At 39.8% G+C, this 20,430-nt stretch overlaps 1 protein-coding gene across 4 annotated transcripts in view; it reads left to right on the top strand.

Annotated features, from left to right (window-relative positions):
• Positions 1–20,092, top strand: part of PPP4R1 (protein phosphatase 4 regulatory subunit 1) — a 62,214-nt gene extending 42,122 nt beyond the window's left edge. For all 4 annotated transcript variants that reach the window (XM_084204363.1, XM_084204362.1, XM_084204365.1 and 1 more), the window contains 10 exons: positions 165–688; positions 7,961–8,136; positions 12,179–12,274; positions 13,553–13,738; positions 15,210–15,371; positions 15,868–15,968; positions 16,347–16,467; positions 16,568–16,702; positions 17,319–17,460; positions 18,998–20,092. In XM_084204363.1, coding sequence (XP_084060489.1) covers positions 165–688; positions 7,961–8,136; positions 12,179–12,274; positions 13,553–13,738; positions 15,210–15,371; positions 15,868–15,968; positions 16,347–16,467; positions 16,568–16,702; positions 17,319–17,460; positions 18,998–19,161 — 1,807 coding nt within the window. In that variant the 3' untranslated portion in view covers positions 19,162–20,092. The remainder of the gene's footprint in view (positions 1–164; positions 689–7,960; positions 8,137–12,178; positions 12,275–13,552; positions 13,739–15,209; positions 15,372–15,867; positions 15,969–16,346; positions 16,468–16,567; positions 16,703–17,318; positions 17,461–18,997) is intronic.
• The last annotated feature ends 338 nt before the right edge of the window (positions 20,093–20,430 follow it).

Below are 20,430 nucleotides of genomic sequence, written 5' to 3'. Positions count from 1 at the left end.
GGTCCCTTCCAACTTTGACCCCCCTGTAATTCTATGACTTCTGTTTTGTTATGGTGTAAATAAATTCACTTTGACAAATAACAAGCTGATAGCATGTGTGTGAATTTTCAAGAGCATAACAAGTCTGTTTTGGTTTTTTAATGTCCATTTTCTTTGGCATTCAGCAGTGAGCAAGGCAGAACCACAGAAGATGGCACAACAGATGAAGAGCACAACAGGACAGAGGATCTGTCTTCACATTGTGATGATAGTGATGATTTTGCAACAAAACTTGAAAATGTCATAGAAGATCAAAATACAGTGTCAAATAACTCCAAGAGGGAAAGTGATTTCCAGACTGAATCATCCTTCCATTGCACTTTGCCTTCAGAATCTTGTGGGGAAATGGTGGATGAGGACGAGCAAAGCTCTCATTGCTGTACAACAGCTGTGCAGGAGGCTGGGCTGAATTCACAGGAAACCTCTCTTCCAGAGCAGGAATTATACAATTCTTTCCATTTCTGGAGGACTCCACTTCCTGAAATAGATATTGACTTTGAGCTTCAGCAGACTTCTGATATAAAACTCGATAGAGAAATTCAGGAACTCACTATGCCAGTGTCTCCAAGCATTCCTATGGCAACAAGGAAAGAATTAGAAGAAATGATAGAAAATTTGGAACCCCATATAGACGATCCAGATGTTAAAGGTACGGTAAAGATACTGAAGCATTTTTAGTGTTTGGAGATATGTATATGTTGCTTCAGCAGTTTGTGCTTCAACCTCTTAGTTGTTTTAAAAGTCAGAAGTACTGTTTTCTCCTGGTCCTCAAAGAGATTGAGGAAAATTGATAGTCAACTAAAATGGAATTTGCATTTGTGTAAAGATGTTTAAAAGGAGTGTAATTCCTTTTATAAACTCAATGCATGCACAGTTAGCAGTATAAAGTTCTGTCTGTTTTGACATTATAATCAAATAGAGGGTTCAAAGGCATAAGCTGTTGATAAGCAAGTTTACTTCTAATTAGCATACATGCAAAATAAGGCAGATTAAGAGGTTTTTTTTTTTAATTATCAGTGTCAATTATGCTTTTCTTTTTACTCATTATCTGTTTGATTTTGGATGAAATAGTCTCCATTTTTTTTCTGCAAGGGCTTTTTTATTGCAGTCACATGTTTACAGCTTTAATGCGACAAGTTGGTCAGATCAGGCTGATAATTGATCCAAGCTGAGTTCTTGAAGTGAACACACATTCTCCATTTTGAAAGCTCTTGAAGAATGGAGAAGGGTTTCATAAGTGTGACAGGGTGGTGGAGCAGCACTTCAGAGACACCTCCTCAGCTAAAAGGACTTGGCTCTTCTACATATACTTACTGGAAATAGGTTTTTCTTTGGTATTCATATGCTGAATAAATTCTAAGGCTTGAGTGTCACAGTCAGAAAGTCTGGAGGGACCACTAAGAAGGAAGACGTTATTTTGGGGCTGAAGAATTTCTAGGGGGGAAGCATGCCTCTATACTTGAAAAAGTAGGAGGAAAAGAAGGGGCAAGTTTGGGAAAAATATTTTAGACTAAACTGATACTGCTTTCAACTTTGTTTTATTGTTAGTAAGTTGATACGGTAATAACTTTTCTTAAATCCATTTTGTACTTTTATTTAATCACTTGTGAAGTCAGCAGATAAAACTTTGCTTTAGGAGTGCTTTGGGCACTAAGGAAAGAGGTAAGAAAAAAATTTCACCCTTGCTAATGACTTCAGTCTTCATATAACCCATCTCTGAAGCCAGCTGCAGAAGCTTGCACTGCTGTTCAGGTTTACTTTGTAAAGCTGTTCTGTCTGTAGTCAGAGAACATACCTTAATGCATAAATTACAGTGGTTTATGTAAGCATGTAGTTGTACATCCAGAATCGTCCTGTGTTATGTTTATCATGTTGTGTTCATGTCTTGTTTCAGAGCAGGTTTTTGGAATTCTTTTTGTTTGTTTGTTTGTCTGTTTGTTTGTAGGTCTCTTGACTGGGTGTCAGGAGATTTTCTGTGGAGTTGTTGACCAACATTTGCGCATTTAAGTAGAAGAGACCTGTTACTAGGTTGTCAACACCATGGGTTCCCCCACTTTGACTTGGTCAGGGCTGTGTAATGAAGCCCCATAAAACATTCCTCCTAAATCTACTTGTTTTCCTTTTGCCTGTGCTCTTGTTATTCAGTCTAAATGCTCAAGAAGCTGGAATTTAACAACATGCCTGTTTCAATTTAGCAACACTGCAATTTTAATTTTGCACAAAGTGCAAGTAGTATTAAATTTTGCATGCTTGTCTCAAACACTGTGGCACGCATATAAGTGGTAGATATTCAGATTTTAGTGTGAGTAGCTGACTTAATACCTGTGTTTTGGATCTTATGCTTCTTAAATTGTGACAGAAGGTTAGGCTTGTTCTGGGGATAGTCCAGAAGATCACAGCCCTGTCTCTTTGCTCATGGCAATATAATCTAAAACTGTTGTTGCAAGCTGATGGTATATATGTTCACTCAAAAGCTTATCTTAATCTGTTCTCATGGAAATTTTATGAAACTACGTAATTTCACAGATAATTTTGTCTCCAGTGTACATGGCTTACAAATGTATGCCGAACAGCCCTGGTCCCAAATGGTCTTACCCTGCCTGCACTTCCCCTCTCTGCAAAGCTGGCCATTATGTTTTTGAGTCTCATACTGTGAGTAGGCTTTGCTTTGACAGCAATGACTGAGCAAGCTAGGAGGGTTTTTTTCCTCTCTTTATTTCTTTTTAAATCCCTGTGATCTTTTTCTTGCACTTATTTTCTTCATTGGCTTGCTGTCATCTAAGTCCTGGACTCCTGCTTCCATGCTGTGCTCCTGTTTTTATTGCTGCATTCCCAGCCAAGGGATGGGAGTGGAAGATGCTGTGTTCTCTCTGGTGGGTAAGTGGAGGCCTGCCATACTGGAGAGCTTCCATGGGTACACATCTTCTGGCTTCTATAGCAAATTGGCCAAGGATCCTGAAGGCATGACAAGATGAATTGATGAAGTGTGGTTTGGGAATGAGACTGCAGTGTATGATGTTTTGCATGTGTCAGTAAGATAAAGTTGTTCAGATGACCTTGTCTCTAGCTGTACCTTGCCTCTCTATGCTTGACTGTGCAAATTCAGCAGCCTTCTTTTGAAGTGGGTTTTTGGTTGTTTCTTTTTTCTTTTTTTTTTTTACGCTTTAGAAATTTATGAGAAGAAGAAAATTAATTCCTGTTGTGTAGAATTGTAATGGTACAGGGTTTTTGGAGTTTCTTAAGATCACATTGAATTTTTATTATTTGACTCTGCAGGATATCTAGTGATGGTAATAAGGTGCTGTTCTTCACTGGTCAATCAGAGGAGATTTGATGATTTTGCTAGTTGGTTTCAGAGCCCATCCCTGACATCTGAGCCAGATGTGGAGATTTGGTGCTAAAGTTCAGCCAGCAATTATTCTTTCTGAGTTAGAAAAATATGGTTTTGTTGGGGCCTTCTTAGTGTTTTGGGTTTTTTTTTTTGTTATTGTTCCTTCCTCCCATCACCCTCTGCTTTGCACTGGATGCTCATCCCTAGCAGCTACAATACCTTTGTACCCCTATCCCCTTCCCTCCACATGTATTCCCCTTCCTATCTCCTGTTTTATTTTCATTGCTCTTCCTTTCTGGGTTTGGCATTCCTCTGCTTCACATGTCTCACCTCTGCTTCACATGTCTCACTTCACCCTTCTGTGTTGTGTGAGTTGCTTCTCCCCTCACCTGCTTGCATCATTATAGCAGAAGTATTGAGAAAGAATAACTCAGTTTTTATCTGAGGCGTGCCTGAGTGTACCATGCCAATGGGAAGAGTCAAAGGAAAGACATCACCAGGTCGTGCAGCCCAGAGTATGGCATGTTCAGTGCATATCCCCATCTCCAGAGGCCTTGGATGCCAAACACTAAAGGGATTGCTGTTTACATACACACTCGTCATGGTTGTGTGGTTTTGGTTTGGTGTTTTGTGTTGGGGATTTTTTTTTTTGGGTAGGGGGGTGGGTAGTATTGGTTTGTTTTGTTTGGGGTTTTCTCAGTGCACCTCAGTAGAGCAGTTTCTGTTTCAAGCCTTAGATCTTTGCTTCAAGGCACGGAGACTGATGAGATCTACAGCAAAAACAGGTCAGGTTTTTAACAGTAATAAGTAACCATCATAGAATATTTTTTTCCCTAATCTCATTCCCAAAAAGGATGAACTGCTTCACCTGAATCTCACTCTTTACCTTGGGGCTTTCCTTCCAGGGCTAGCTTATTGCCAAAGTGATAAATCTGAGCAATAGGTGGTTGAGCACTCAGCAACTGAGATAAAGAGATCCTGTCTTCTCACAGGCAAAGTGCTGGCTAGCAGAGCTACACAGGCTGTGCAAAGTTAAGCACTGCTATTATAATCCCTCTTGAAAGGACCTTTCCAATCCACTGGCCGGACATCTGGAAGGTCTCAGACTGGGAGATGGGAACCTGCACGTTCCTGTGAAGTATGCCAGCTTTTTAAAAATCATCACAGGGTCTTTTTTCATGTCATGTTTTTCCAGTTCCCTGAGGCTGCTGCTGTCTTCACTTCCTTCAGAGATTGCTTTTCTTTCCTCAGATGTTTTTATTTATTTATTTTTCTTTCCACAGACACTTTTTTTAACTGGCTTTATCTTATGATCTGTATAGAAAGGGCTAAATCATGTAATGTCAGCTGCCCTTAATATTATTTGGGGGAATAGAGGAAGCCTGACTTGCAGGCTACTGAGGCTAACTGTGGCCTAAGCCACTTAGTTACAAGCTGCTTTGCCAAAAGGAGACCTAATATGAACAAACCAGCCCAAATGTGGGGTCGAATGATCCGCTTCCCTTATAAGAACTTTAAGTTAGGTTACTAGCACTGCCTGCAGTAAAAGTCTAAAACATGTTGTTAATGGAACAGGTGAGGAGTAAGTGGAGAAGAAACTGTTCTTATGTTTCAGTTACTTCATCTCTGTACCCATTGCAGCCCATAGTTTTTGCCTCTGAGTAAGAAGTGAGGGTAAGGAAGGCAGATCCTTTAGAAAAAAGAAAGAAAAGAAAAAGAAAAAAGAAAAAATGAAACATCAATGTCTTCTAGTGAAACATCAGGAGAAACAGAAAACAACAATAAGGTTTATTGAAAGAACAGAAACTCCTGAAAACCAGGAAATTCAGTAAGACCAGATAAAACGTGGCTTAGAATTTACAGATTGTAATAGTTATTTTAGGATGCAGTAGCCAAGACTAAATACTTTTTTGTTTAAAAATACATCTCATCTGAAGCAAAAGTTGAAGAAGGAGTTAATTAATGGTCTAAGATCCAGTGAACATTGTCTTTATCTGAGCAATGCAGTTACCTGAGTTCTGTGCTTTATGCAAAACTGACCTTTACACTCCAGTTTTTATTGATGGTAGCTGTGAAAACAGGTTAGTCAGAGATCTTCTTGAAGCATTTCTGTCATGCACAAAAAGGGAGCCTTTACTTGAATTTGAAATGATTTTCTGGAAACCATTGCCTGTCTCATGTCAGTAGGAAATCTCTTAGTGAGAGATGAGGAGCAGCAGTGATGCTTGGCTCTTCTTTTAGCTAGGACCTTAAGATGTTTATGGACTTCAGGACATTGACCTTTCAGTGAATGACAGCCCTGAAGTTACAGATAAGCACTGAAAGAAGAAAGAAGGCACTTGGCAGTCAATGAAATCCTTGGGAGTTTGGCTTCTCCTGTCCTTCATCCCCACATCTTGAGATTGTAGAACTGACAAGAAGCTGAGGAAATGCACATTTTTGTCATATTTCTTCTAGGGCAGGCAGAGGAAATCAGGACAGGTGTTGTCTCCATCCTGTTAAAGCCCCTAAGCAAGGGCAGTCCAGGTGTGCAGGCTGATAGTGAGACATGGGTGGGGAATATGTCTTGGAAATTCCCAATTACTGCTGTAGATACTTTTGTTACTATAAGTAATCTCTGTGTCTCTGTGTGGATTTTTCAGAAAATATACATCCTGTTGAAGTACTATGTGTTTACCTAGTCAGGGTAAGCTTTCTTCACTTTAAAGTGAAGGTGAGAGGAAGGCACATTTTACATTAAGTTGTGCTCCATGAAAAGTGTCTTCAAGAAAAATGTCTCAATGTGCAGCAGAATATAATTGGTTTTCAATTTTTTTGTTTGATTTCTCTAAATTAAAAACAAGCCAGGAATTTCTTGCTCTAGCATAGCCACCTATTTTACCTGGTTTTGGGGGTGATTTATATAACATTTAAATTTTCTGGTAGTTTATTAACCTCGATCTTTTTTATTCTCATGGGTCTTTAAGTATGTAAGTTTATTACCAGTGAAGTAATACTTGAAGAATAAGGTTGTAGCAGTCTCTTATTAATCTTAGAAATTGTAAAATTCCTTATTTTTATTTATTTATGTTTAATTATAATATATATTATATATATTTAAACTATATTTTCCACATGTTTTATAGTGGAAGTATTAGTATTATGCTGGCTATACTTTAAGTTTTTAACAGTTTGTTTTTCATGTTTCTTGTTGAGGAATACAGTAATACAGCAAGAATATCTTTGGGTTATTTTTTCAGAAATTGGACAGAGTTAGAGTGTTAGCATTGTGTATTGTAGAGAATTGTCTTTATTCCTGCTCATCAGACTCTACCAACAAACCAGTGAACCCACAGTGTGTTTTCCAATTTTTGCTAGATTTTGCTAAGGCTTCTAATCTAAGATTTTGCTGAGTTAACAATTCTTGTTTCTTGTAGCAGTTGTATATCATATCTGTTTCTTCTATCTACAAATGAGTCCACCTTTCTTTGTTTAGTACTTGTTAACAACCATTTTCAAAATGCTGGAGGGAGAAATTAAGAATTCTGTAGTTTAGTATGGCAATGTGGGATTAAAAAGAAGCATATGGGTTGTTGTGTAATTTCACAGTGAACATTTAAGAAGCCTTGGAAAGGACAAAATCTATGTGGAACAGATCTTCCGGATGGCTGGATAAATTTAATAAGTGAGGAGATTATTCCTCCCTGCCTTCTTGGAAAGAAGTGGAGGAGGAGAGTGGCAGAGTAGATCAATCTGCACTGAATTCTGTGTCACTTGCAGCTGAGATTGCCTCTGATACCTGATCTCAGGTCAGGTTGTATCCAAGGAGCATTGCTCAACAAAGCTTTTTCTAACTGGCAGTAAACAGAGGGATGGAAAGCAGAGCAGCCTCAGGACTGCTGGATCTTTCCCAAAAGAGTGGATAGCAGAGTATGAAGTGCTAATGCCTTCTTTAGATGAAAAAGAGAACATCACACAGTGCAACTTTCTTATTTGTTTGGAGGATCCAAGAAGGCTGAAGTATCGGGTCTGGCATCTTTCTATATCGATCTTGCTTTAGAGTTGCTATTATAATGTCAGAATTTAATGAACATATATAGAGGGAGAAAAACCTCTCAGCACTGAAATCCTTTGTGTATTACAAAACCTCTTCTCAATCTTTATTTGAATTACATTGCCCCTCTTTCTCTTAGTCCCACCTCCCACAAATGGACCAGTCTGTAAGTTAATATTCATGGGCTATTCTGCCCCCAAAAAACTATTTGCACCATTAATATTTACTAAATTGTTAAAGCGCCAGTCCTGCCATGACAGCAGTCTCTTTATTCATCTTGAGTTATGGGGTTTGTTTGTTTATTTCAGCTTTAGGGACAAATTTCACTGGACTGTGGTTTGGTTGGGTACCCTAGAAAAAGAGTGGAGTCTTAATCTAGCACTTAATTTGTCCCTAGTTTGGGATTTACCAATATGATCTTAAGTTGGTATACCTCTCCTGTAGTTCCTCCACCATCTTTCAGTTAATTAGTCTCTGTCTAAAAGTTGAATTTGTGGACTTGCTAAAAGTTTTATTGCAGTTTAGTCTCTCATGTATTTCTCTTTCATGTACTGCAGCACAAGTGGAGGTGTTGTCTGCTGCACTCAGAGCATCCAATTTGCATCCTCAAGAAGAAACAATGGCCAGTGTTGGCAAGGGAACAGATTCACAGACTGAACTAGCCATCAATGACCAACAAAGTTTTAAACCTATATTGGATGATATTGTGCCTTTAATTGGTGACACTGTTGAGGTAAGAGGAGAGTTTAGTACTTTATTTTTTCCCATTAGGATTTCCAGGGCTCCAGTAACAGAGCTGTAATTTGCATTCATGTGATGATTGCAGCCAAATGCTTTCCACTTTTGGCTGGTGTGACATTCCCTTTTGTTGGATGGTATTGAAGCGCTAGCTACTAAAATAAAATTACTTGTGTTGGGTGCCTTTGTTTTTGCCAGTTCTGTGCTTATCCATGTAAATTCTTTAAACTGTTTCTGTTAAAATCTCTGTTGCAAAATTTCTGTTAAAATATCTGTGGCTGTTGCATTTGGAGAGGTTTCCACATTTTATTAATATGAAAGTGCCTTGCTTAAAATAGATCCCTACTGTTAATGAGTGAATTTTCTTCTCCAGTGCTCTTCCCTGAACCTGGAGAATGAGATACTTCGTTCTCATTCTCTTTGCTCTCTGTGAATTGATTTATGATGGTTTACTGGTCTGTATCAGAGAAGTTGAGGACCTGCAACTGAGATGTTGTGAGGATTGCTGAAAGATTCTAGCAGTCAGTAACATCTTGAAGTCTTTTGCATTTCCTTCTTCAGCCCCTCTCCCCATTCCCTGCCCGACTGTAGTTCTGGCATTTGATACTCTTTTCTGTTCTTTGCTACATTCACTGCATATAATGCCACAAGCTCAGGTGGTATTAAATGCTGTTGTGTTGCAGAAAGCAGTGGTTCCAAAATAGGCTCCATAAACCAGAGCAAGAGATTTGTTGCGTCATACTACTGAAATTGTGTTTTCCAGATGAAATTTTGACAAGCATCTGAAATGTCTAGGAGTTAATATCAGTCTAGTGCAAATGTTTTCATCCTTCTTCAATTAGAGCAGTGTTTTTTGATGACATTTTATTAACTTTTTCTCTAAGATGTTGGACTACCATGTAGACCAAAAACATACGAGGAGTTTAGGAATGTTACATTTACTTGGATACTGCTGATGATACACAATCGTAATTTAACTTTACAAATGTGGTTTCTTTCAAAAACACCAGCCTGCCTCCAATTCCTTTATGTCAGGTTCATTTTTTTTTAAATAGGATCACTTCTTTCTAATGCTTACCTGAAATTACAGTGTACATTTATCCTTGTTCTTAAGAATTTTGGGGGGTGGTGTTTGTGCAGAGGGACCTCTCCTGTGTTTTATGTTTTTGTATACAGAGTATAGTGCTGACAGAAAATTTAAGAACCTGTCACATTGCTGGTATATGTTGACTTTGCATGTTTCAATTATATGCTTTAAAAGGATGCTCTTAATCTGTCAGTCTCTTGTTTGTTACTGGCACTGAATCAAGTCCTCATTTTACAAGTGAGCAAATATTATAGAGGTGACCTAGAATTCTGGGACTCAAGCTGTGATCTGTTGAGCAAATAGACTGTTGCCCCTAGCAGTGAAGAGACCTCTGATTTTCACAGGTGGTTGTTGGGGTTTTTTAGTTTAGTTGGGGTTTTGTTGTGGTGGTGATTTTTTTCTTCTAGTCTTTTCTTGAGTTTTTTTAAGTCTCAGCATAGCAGTGTGTCAGTAGGGTGCTGGACACTTGAGAGAAGTGAAGCTGTCCAGCATTTTATATTTGAATGCAGCCTGCTCAGTTCTGCAATACACCAGAAAGCAAAACCACAGTCTGCTTGTCCTTTGGCAGCTGTACTGGTTCATGAAGGAGTTAATGCTGCATGTTAAAGAGAGATTCTCTATTCAAATGAAAACAAATGATGTAATAGAGTGGACCAGTAAGATTTTTGGGACATGATGAAGTTTGTTTTTTGAGGGCAGCTGTTTATTTTTTCTCTGGAGGCACTGTTTTTATTTTCTTTAGGTTTTATGTACTTTATAAGGTTTGATAAGGGGATGTGTCTTGGAATCTGTTTTTATTTGGAGGTAGAGGGAGAAAGGAAACTGGGCTAAAACCTTCTCACTCCTGTCTGGCACAAGTACCTCTTTCTAATAAGAATAGGATGGATGCCAGGAGGAGATGGACCCCTGACACTGGCCTCTTCTTTGTAGGGGCCAGCTGCTCCACCAGGAAGCACCAGCACCGCCTGTCCTGGTGTGCAACCCTTGACACAGAGCAGAGATTTTGAAGCATGACCCTAGAGCTCTTGTTATGCAGCCAAGGGAAGCTTAGCCTTAGAGATCTGTAAGGCCATGGCAAAGATTTTGTATTTGGTACACAATAAGCTTTCAGGCTAAACCCTGCTGAATTTTCATGTCCTGGCTCTCTGCAGTGCTTAGTTTGATGTGTGCATGGAAAAAGATGGAACTTCATTTTCAGGGGTGGAGATACTGCATAACCTAAATACTGACTGATGGCTGTCATTCTTCTCTACTGAAGCTTTTCCTCCCTGGAATGCATATTTGACTTTGAAAGTGGCTGAGTGAAAACGTTCCCATCTCTGACACCCTCCATTATATTCAGTTGTTTGACTGGTTCAATCCATAAAGTATGATTTTTTTAAGCTTTTGGAACTGAGCAGGGAATGTGAGATGGAGTCCTTTCACTTTTATTGTAACAGAATGGATGACTAACCTCTGGCCCCATGCAAACTGGCACCTCATGGAAAGCACTGTGGCTAGGATGTACTGGCTGCCTCATAATTCCACAATTTGAAAGACATCAAAGCTGGTGACATGTCCCAGTGCTGAAAATAATCTCTTTTTCAGGGGGAAAAACCCCCAAACAAACAAAAGGCTAAAAAAGACTGAAGGAGGAATTGACTGTCAAACTAAAAATCATGCTGAGATAGTTTTCAGAGCCTCCGGAAGTTTTACAGTTGGAGCTGTGTGCTGCTGGACACATTTAGTTTTGGAGTTGCTTGCAAATCTGTTCTTTCCTTGGGTCTTTAACACCTTCTTGCTGCTGGTGCTTCCTAAGCCTGACAGGTGACATGGACTGCTGTGCCAGAGATATGCAATTGCCTCACAGCTCTGCCTGTTCTTTATCACCTGTAATTATACCTCAGCAGCTAAAATTGCAGCCCAGTGCTTAGATGAAAGCAGCTTGTGGAGAAGGAAAAAGCAACTGTCTGAAGTCAAACCGAGGAAGACAGATTGTATCCTGGAGGCTTTTTTTGGAAGAAGTTTGTAGTTTGCTGGAAAATTCTCGTCAAAATGATCTGAGCAGCTGGTGGAAGTAGGCATGTTCTTGTTGTTTGTGTTGACCCTAGGAGCTCACCCTGCAGCATTTGTGAATAGATAGATACCTCTAGCAAAAATGCCTTTGTCCTGTTCCAGCACACAGCAACCTGATCTACTTTTCAGATTTCCATTGCATTCTGCTTGAAATTCGTGGTTTGTTACACTAAGCCATTGTATTTGGGGAACTGCCCTTGTAAGGAAAGTGTTGGTGCTGCAGCCCCCCAGCAGCACAGTTCATTGCAGCCCATCACACCTCTGCCACTCCTCAAGGCCCAGATGTGTAGCCAAGGTGCTAAAATGATTGCTGAAAATTATTTTAATAGGACTGCTGAGAGAAGCTACGGGTCTTGTCAGCAGCTGTGGCCAAGTAGGACTCACTTTTATAAGGTGAAGCTCATCCAGAGAAGGTTATAGAATAATCACCTCCAGGAAGGGTGCAACAGCATGAGTCTCATCAGATTCTACTTTTCAGTGTGAGGGTGGCTTTGTTTTGACCGTTTTCTAGCACAACTCCAAAGCAAGAAATCCATCAAAATCAGCTTCAGGTGTTTTCTTACTTTCTATTCAGGGGAGAAGCAATGGAACCCGTATGTTAGTTATATTTTCCTTAATGCAGTCTCAAAAGTACTCCTCCCCTGTGATTTTAATTCCATAAGGACCAAAATGGAGCCTAGTAAGAGGAGCTTCTGTTTGAAATTGAAAGCAGATTTATCTTGCAGACCTTTTGATTTTGGGCTGCAGGAAAATTGTATTTGATATTAAAACATATATTCCTTTAATCTAAGAAATAGACTCTGAGGTGAGGACAGCACTTCTTGATGTTGGTATTTCTTTTCTGTTTAATCATAGAGCGTGTTTTATGTGACCTTTTATTTTCTTTTTTTCACAGAGTATGGATTCTACACTTCACTATATTAATAATGATTCAGATTTGAGTACCAACAGTAGTTTCAGCCCTGAGGAAGAAAGAAAATCCAAAGTACAGGTAAATGACAGCAACTTCTGGTTTTCTTATATGTAGCAGATAAGTGAATTTTTAAAAAATAAATATGGGTATTTCCTTTATCCCCTTTTTCATTCAGCCATTTCTGACAGGATCTAATTTCTATTAAATACCTCTTAATTAAGTAGTTTTAAAATAGTCCTTGTTTCCAGAGTTAGTGGCTTCATTTAGCATTTGCTTCTGTTACATTTATACGTGAGAGATGACAATATTATTTTGACATGAGATAACTTGTCACAGATCTTCAGGCTCTGTTTCATTTGGTTTAGTTTTCGATGGGAACCATGCTGTAATGGAACTCAGGTTATTGAGGAAACAGGATGGGTTTTTTATTACATGTTTTGAGAGGAACCACCCCCACCCCTTGATAGCTTTTTTCAGAACAGTTTTGAAAGCGTTTCATTAAGCTGGAACTGCCTCTGGTATTTTTTCCAAAAGGAATCAAATATTTGTTCCATAGTCTGGTATTACATTGCCACTGTGCATCAGTGTGACTCCTTGAGTGGGAACCTCAGTCCCTCGCTTGTTCTTGTCAGTGGAGCTATTCAGCAGCTGTGTTAGGCAAATGGTCTTGTGCACCCCTTAATAGAGTCAGTCCCTGACACAGCTGAAGCAAAGGCAGTAGTAAGGAGGTTTTCACAGAATTTTGGTTCAGATGCTTTGATTCCTCAGTGGACAGAAGGATAGTTCTTCACCAGAGATCTCTGTCTCTGGAGGAGCCTCTTTCTCCCTGCTGATTGTTCAGGGAGTTTGAAAGCAGTATTGAACACACTGTAGTCTGCTCCCTCCCTTTCCCTGCCTCCCCAAGGCATTTTAATTTAGTTTTCTTCTCTCCACCTTTTCAAGATTTTGAGAGAATTAGGAAAGGTTTTTTTGAGCAAGTCACATCATTTGCTGTTTTGCCTGTCTTTATGGATGACACAAAATGGCCAGTTTGCACAACGTGAGCCTGAATGTTTGCAAAGGGTAGAATGCAGCATTTCCATTTCCTAGACTCCCTAAGGAGACTTGTCCACTTGCTCCTCTTGAGCTGGTCTGTATATTTTCAAATAGCCCCCAGTCACGCTATTGTTTCTTTGGAACCTTTTGGTGGAATTTAGCAGATACAAAACTGTTGTGCTCTGATTAAGATACTGTAATTAAATAATATTCTATAGTGGTGGGGAAAAAAGTGGGAAAAAAGAGTGCCCTGGAATGATAGTGAGCCTTATGAGGGGTAAGTGAAAATAGTGTGGATGCTGTGCCTTTCTCTTGCTGCAGGATGTTGTACCTCAAGCCTTGCTGGATCAGTATTTATCCATGACTGATCCGTCCCGCGCACAAACAGTGGACACCGAGATTGCCAAGCACTGCGCCTACAGCCTGCCCGGCGTGGCACTGACCCTGGGCAGGCAGAACTGGCACTGCTTGAAAGATACCTACGAGACTCTGGCATCTGACATGCAGGTGAGCTCAAGCAGTGAACAGTCTGAAATTCTGAGAACGTGACAAAGACTAATTGGAACCTCTGTAGTGGTTTCTCCTGTTCGCTGGATGTTGGGCTGCTGTGCTTTTTTTTACACAGAGCTTTCCATCGCTGGTGTGATCCTATCAGGAATGATGGTGCAGGGGGAAGCAGGGGGTGTGCGGTGCTCAGGTAGTAAAGAAATGGGCAGGTTAGAGTGGGAGTTGGATCTCCAGTAGGAAAATGAGGACAGGTTTCTGATTTCCTGTGCATGCTTGAGATCTTATGGCAGTGTCTGGGAGCCTCCTAGGTTTGAGAATTTGGGCTGTGCTGCTGTGTGAGCAGACATGCCCCTGCAGGCATGTCTGGAGCTCAGTGAGTCAGCCTCACACCAGGCCTTGGTGCCACATCCAGTTAGTCATACAGGAATAACATCGCTATCACCATGCAGCAGCACTGCTGCTTTAAAAACAAATCCTGGAAATAGCAGCATTTTCCTTGTTGTCAGGTGGTAAGGAGGTGGCTTTCTGCATTTTGTGGTTTAGAGTTGTTTCCCAGACCTCCTTTGTTTCCTTTTTTGGAGATGCTCTTTTTATTTTTTTAAATATTCTCAGACTGCTTCACCTCTCTTGAACTTGCTGCTTGCTCTGTCAGAGCAGCAGTTCTCAGTTGATACATAGTGAGTAATTTTATACATGGCTATTGCTCATGTTTTCCAGGCTCCTTTGCAGCCATTAAAAACAAGCAGCTAATAAATTTAAAACACAAGTAAAAACAAATTGCTCTGTGTTCAGAAGTGTCCAGAATTTATCACCAGTCTAATCTGAATTAAGATTGGATCACCAAACCAAGGCAAAAGAACAGTGCCCATGCTAATTGGAAAGTGCTGGCTAAAGAATAGATGCGATTTTATTTTTAAAAGACTTTCTTGAAATAACTACTCAAATTAAACAATGTGCCCTCAATTTAGGGTATCTGAAAGCTCCACTGGTCCTTGGGCTGCTGGGCACCAGGTATGGAAGAAATTTTACCCATTATGGAAGCTAAAATATCCCAGCTGAAGTATTGTGGTATATATTTCTTACTCATTTAATTTCAAAAGCAGAATGAGACAATAGAAGCATGAAACTAATTTATGCTGAAGAATTTAAACCAAAAAGTAATTGTGCAAGAGCACTGATGTCAGGAATACTATTTTGCTTCCTGGCACCTGGAAAATTAAAATATTTTGATGACTTATATTTTAATAGTTCTTTGATATTGAGGTGGAAGAAATGATACCTTGTCATTTGTCTTCTCTTCCATTTTCCTTTTTTTTTGTTTTAAATTTCCCGTGTAGTTTTCAGTTGTTACATGAGACACTGTAAAGATATTTGTAAGTAGTGGAATTTGCTGGGAGTCCAGCTTGGATACCGACCCTCAGGTTTGCCTGGAGCACTTTGGATCAATAACATTGATTTGTTTATGTTGCAGTGGAAGGTTCGGCGGACACTGGCATTTTCTATACACGAACTTGCTGTCATCCTTGGAGACCAGCTTACAGCTGGAGATTTAGTTCCTGTCTTCAATGGCTTTTTGAAGGACCTAGATGAAGTGAGGATAGGTGTGCTTAAGCACTTGCATGACTTTCTGAAGGTATGTCTGTGTTCCTACCCATTTAACTCTGGAGGAATCTTTGCAGATACCTGTTGAATACTGGAATATATGTTGCAAGAGATCTCTGTTGCTGCCACTTTATTTTCTCTGAAGAGCTTTGTTCATGTTTATTCAGTGTATGATTTTTGGTTTTCAGCTCTAATCTGCCTACACAACTTACTTGTCAAATTTATGTAGAGGTTTCTTTGTAACTGCCTCATTTCTGGAGCTGAGAGACACAAATCCTAAAACTACTATTTACGCTTCTTTTCTTAGAGTAAAAGCAGAGACTCATCACATTTTCCTTTCAGTAGTGCCCCATGTGATTTTACAGTCTTAAGCATTACAGGGTTTATCGCAGGAAAGCAACACTGTTGCTAAAGATTTAAGGTTTTTTAAATAAAAAGAATGTTTCATTAGATGTATTTAAAACTCTTGTTCTGTCTGCTGATTGTAGCCTGTAACTCTTTATGTAAGTTTGTATTTACTGTTTCAGCTTCTTCATGTTGACAAAAGACGAGAGTATCTTTATCAGCTTCAGGAATTCCTGGTGACTGATAACAGCAGGAACTGGCGTTTCCGTGCTGAGCTGGCTGAGTACGTGGTTTTCAGAATGATTGTTTTTATTGTTGTGGATATTTAAAAATGTGAAAATCATATAATAGATGTCTTGCAGTGTTATTCCTAATTTCATTTTTAATTAGTAGATGGTCCTTCTCCTCCTCCACACATCCCCCTTGCTTAAAAATTCCCAGTAGGTGTGTTGTCATTATTGTGAATAAATGGCAGTTTGATATTTGCAAGTGACCCACAGTCCAGATGATGGCAACTGAGAAACAGATTTTGCTTCCCAGTACCTTCATTATGGCCACATTGCATATTTGATAAGTGTTGTCATATAAATGATGGTACTCAGTTAAACTGCTTTTTTTTCTTACTGTGATACACTCTCTTTGGTTCTCTTCCATCTTGTAGGCAGCTGATTTTGCTCCTAGACCTGTACAGTGCCAGGGACATCTATGACTACCTGCGGCCTATTGCTTTCAGCCTCTGTGCAGACAAAGTGTCCTCTGTCCGCTGGATTTCCTACAAGCTGGTAAAGCAATCTAAATAAATTTAGGCTGTCAGACTTTTGAGTGTTGGTGGTCAGGAGGTAATTTTTTTATTTACTTTTTTTTTCTTCTCATTTCTTCAAGGTTAGTGAAATGGTAAAAAAGCTGTACATGGCTTCAACACCAACCTTCGTGGTAGACCTCATGAATGAACTTGTTGAAAAGTTCTGTAGATGCCACAAATGGTCTGGTCGGCAGACTTTTGTCTTTATTTGCCAGGTGAAATGTCTTTTCATTTGTACTCTGGGGGCATATTGAATATAGAGCACAAGTGTAGCAAAGTAATCTCTGAGTTGGGAAGCTGCTTTATTGCTCAGCATGAAGTGATATTTGGATAATAAATCTTTACAAATCAATCAGTAGGTGCTGCCTGTACCTCTTCGACCAGCTAGAGCAACTTGGTCAAAAACCAAAGCATTCTCAGCAAAACAATCAGGAGTTGAAACTAGCTGGGATCCAGAGGAAATGGTCAAATTTGGAGGTTGTAGCAGAGGTGCAGACTGGGAGCCACTGTGGCTGCTGCCCAGGTGGACAGTTCTATGAAGTGTTTTGAGAAATGTGAGCTTTGAGCTTATTTAGAGAAACGTTTTGGTTTAAGAGGTGTTTATTGGTATTAACCATTTTTGTTTGAATATAGTATCTAGTTTAAACAAAGACTAAATTAACTGTGAGAAGGATTGTAAAGGTTTTCTGCTTTTCTCTCCTGTTTTCAAGTGGTGCAGTGATTTAAAAAAAATAAAAGGGAAAAAAGGGAGTTCCAGGTTTCTGATTATGTGTTGAGATTTCATCCTCCCTGTGCTGAAATGTAATGAAATTGCCTCTGTGTTCCTGCCAGACTATCAGTGAAGATGACTGCCTGCCCATGGACCAGTTTGCTGTGCATCTGTTGCCACACTTACTACACTTGGCATCTGACAAGGTTCCAAATGTTCGAGTGCTGCTCGCAAAAACATTGAAGCAAACCCTTTTAGAGAAAGGTTAGTGGCAGGAGGAGTTGCAATGGCCTGACTGCATAGGGTTTTTTTGTCCCTCAGTTTTCCTAAATTCAGCTGGGAAAGAAGAAGCAACATCAGCTGTGGGCTGCTGTTACTTTTAACTGTCTCTTTTGGTGTGAGATGTTACCTGGGCTGACATGCAGCTATGACCCCGTTGTGGTATCCAACCTGTTGTTGTGTAGTGCTGAGGAAATGAGTTCTTGCTCATATGCCAGCCTGTTCCTTTGGTGTCATTTTCCATGGATGAGCTACTTGGTAGAGGTGTCATCAGAAAGTACAAGTGAGCAACTAGCATCTGTGAAGTTGTTGAGCAGTGCCCTTTATTTCATTAAAAAAAAAGAAAGTTTATGTTCTGTGTAATAAGAATAAGAAAGAAAAATATACACAAATATAAACCACCATTTGTTATCTCACTGGGGGAGAAGAGATGGCTGTTGTTTGGGCTTTATATTTTATGGCTGCAGTGGGAAGAAAGCTTCTCTGGATTCTTTTCAGGGAAATAAGACATGCAACTCTCAAATTGCAGTGTGCTTAGGAAAGCATCCCCGGTGCATTGCAGGTGCCAGAAGAGTCAGCAGTGCTCAGAGTCCAAAGCATGTAAAGGAAGGCAGCATTAGAAGCATTAGGCTATTCTGTAAGACAGCAGAGTGTCCACATTTGGAATGCTTCATCCATTTCTGGTCACTTCCACTCTCAGCACCGTACACTGGCTTGAGGACTGCTGAGCTGTTGGCATCTGCCTTGTGCATGCTGACTAAGGAAGCATTTGGAGACAGCTGAGATGGATCAGCAGATGGGCAGATTTACCTGCTGTTAACTGTGCCAAGGATGTCACTGTTCTCATGTGGCATTGGTGTTTTTTGTGTCCCCCACATGGATAGTGCACCTCCATTCTGCATTGCCAGTACATAAACTTATGGCAGGTAGTCTCTGCCTCAGAAGTGTTCTGTGTGTGATTAGGGAGAGTGGATAGGTTGTGAAAGGCAGGTTTAAAGAATCAGTTCAGGAGTTTTTAAACCTCAGATCTCAAGTAATCTTCCTGTGAGCCGTTTGTAGTTACACTGCTTTTTTGCACCTTGTGTCAAATGTTGGATCTTTTTCCACTCTTATTTCATATTATCTTAGGTCTGTCATTTGATAATTACTTGGCAGGGCTGGCAGGGAAATGGAGTGGCATGGCCATGGTTGATCTTTCCTCTGTCACAAATACAAGCACTCTCATCTGGCGTTGCTTCTAGGCTTTTCCTTCCTCTCTGGCCATGGAGTTTGTCACCCTTTTATGCTGAAGGGCTGTAGAAATCCTATACTTGAGCAACATCATTAGAACAACTGTACTCTTAAGCATTAAATGATTTTTTTAAGGCGAATTCGTAGACTTGTGTGTCTGCTCAGATATTCCAGTTGGACTGTAAGAGTGCACTGTCCTCTGAAATTTTGTATCTCACGGGGTACGCTGAGGCTGGCATTGAAGTATCTGCTGTCCTTTCCTCCCGTAAGTTTTGTGCATTTTCTCTTACAGAGTATTTCCTGAATTCTGCCAACTCTCACCAAGAAGCTGTGGAACAAACGATTATGGCTCTTCAAATGGATGGTGACAGTGATGTCAAGTATTTTGCGAGCATCCACCCTGCCAGCACCAAAATTGCGGATGATGCCATGAGCACTGCTTCGTCGACTTACTAAGTTCCAAATGTTGCTATAATTAAAAAAAAAAAAAAAATTAAACCAACTATCCTCAAATGCTTCTAAAATGGTTGATTTAGAGCAACCTCTTTGGAAGGAGGGATTTCTTGCCAGATTTAACAGGTGGATGTTATCTAAACCTGATAACCAGGGATTTTAAGTCAAGGCAAAGTAAACATACCTGTGTCAGCTTGACTTTAGAAAAACACTGCTCAGAGGATTATTTTTGCCACCGAAGCCTTAAATCTTCTGTCTTCCTGAACAAATGAAACTTGAATTGGCAGATCATTTTCATTGTAGAAAGGATGTGATGATTTCCAGAGACCTGCATTGTTTCTCCTGAGGAGTTAACTTAGCAAGTATTTTCTGTAGCAGCTGATGGGCGGGATGGCCAGAGAGGTGAGTTTGTACAGGGACTGAGACCTCCAGTATTAGAGCTGAAGTTTTTATCAGTCAAGGACTTGATTTGTGTGCAGCTGGGAGCACCCTTAAGTGGGAATAGCTTTGATGTTTGTAAATGGGAAAAGTAGAAATTTGGATTTCTCTTAAGGGCTCAGTGCTAACACTAAACTAGAATCTGATTTTAATCCTTAAATGCAGCATATTGCTGTATCCATTAGCAGAAAACTTTGCTGAGTACCTGTGTCCTAATTATTTTCATGCTGGTCATGACCTAAAGGAAATTTATTAGCACATGTACTTTAAGTCAGGTATTTTTAACTTGATCATGATCAGCTCTGAAGGTGCAACTTTTTTCTTCATATACTGTACATATCTGTGAGCCTCCTTGGAGTGCTGCAGTCTAATCATGTTGTTTAAAAGCTGTTGTGATACAAGTTGTTCTCTACTTGTCCAAATAAAATTTATTAATAAGATGGAAAGAAATCTTGTGACCTTTTTAAGACATTAAAAAAATAAGTTTGAAATTTAAGTGGACTTTTTCTTTCAGTTTTCTACACTTTGGTGGCTATTTCGGGGGGCAAGGGGTTTGCTTAATGATCATGAAGAATTCTGCATTTTGAGATGGAATATGCTACAGCACAGATGTACTTTGACCATATTGTTGAGGTTTTGCTGGATTCTTCCAAGTGTCCCTTTTGCTTGGGAACCTGCTGCCTCCAGCCTGAAATGTCATCTTGGCTGGAAGTAAGTCTGAACATCCACCTCAGTCAGATTTACAGAAAACTGTGAGTTCAAACTGCCCTTAACCTGCCTGCAGTCCACTGACTGCTTTCCTTTCCTCTCATTTAAAATTACTGATCCAGTATC

Source organism: Fringilla coelebs (genome assembly GCF_963513975.1).
Source record: "Fringilla coelebs genome assembly, chromosome: 1".
In the NCBI taxonomy this organism is placed as follows: Eukaryota; Metazoa; Chordata; class Aves; order Passeriformes; family Fringillidae; genus Fringilla; species Fringilla coelebs.
The sequence above is the reverse complement of the archived record's forward strand: the minus strand, read 5'-3'. Positions and strand labels throughout refer to the sequence as shown.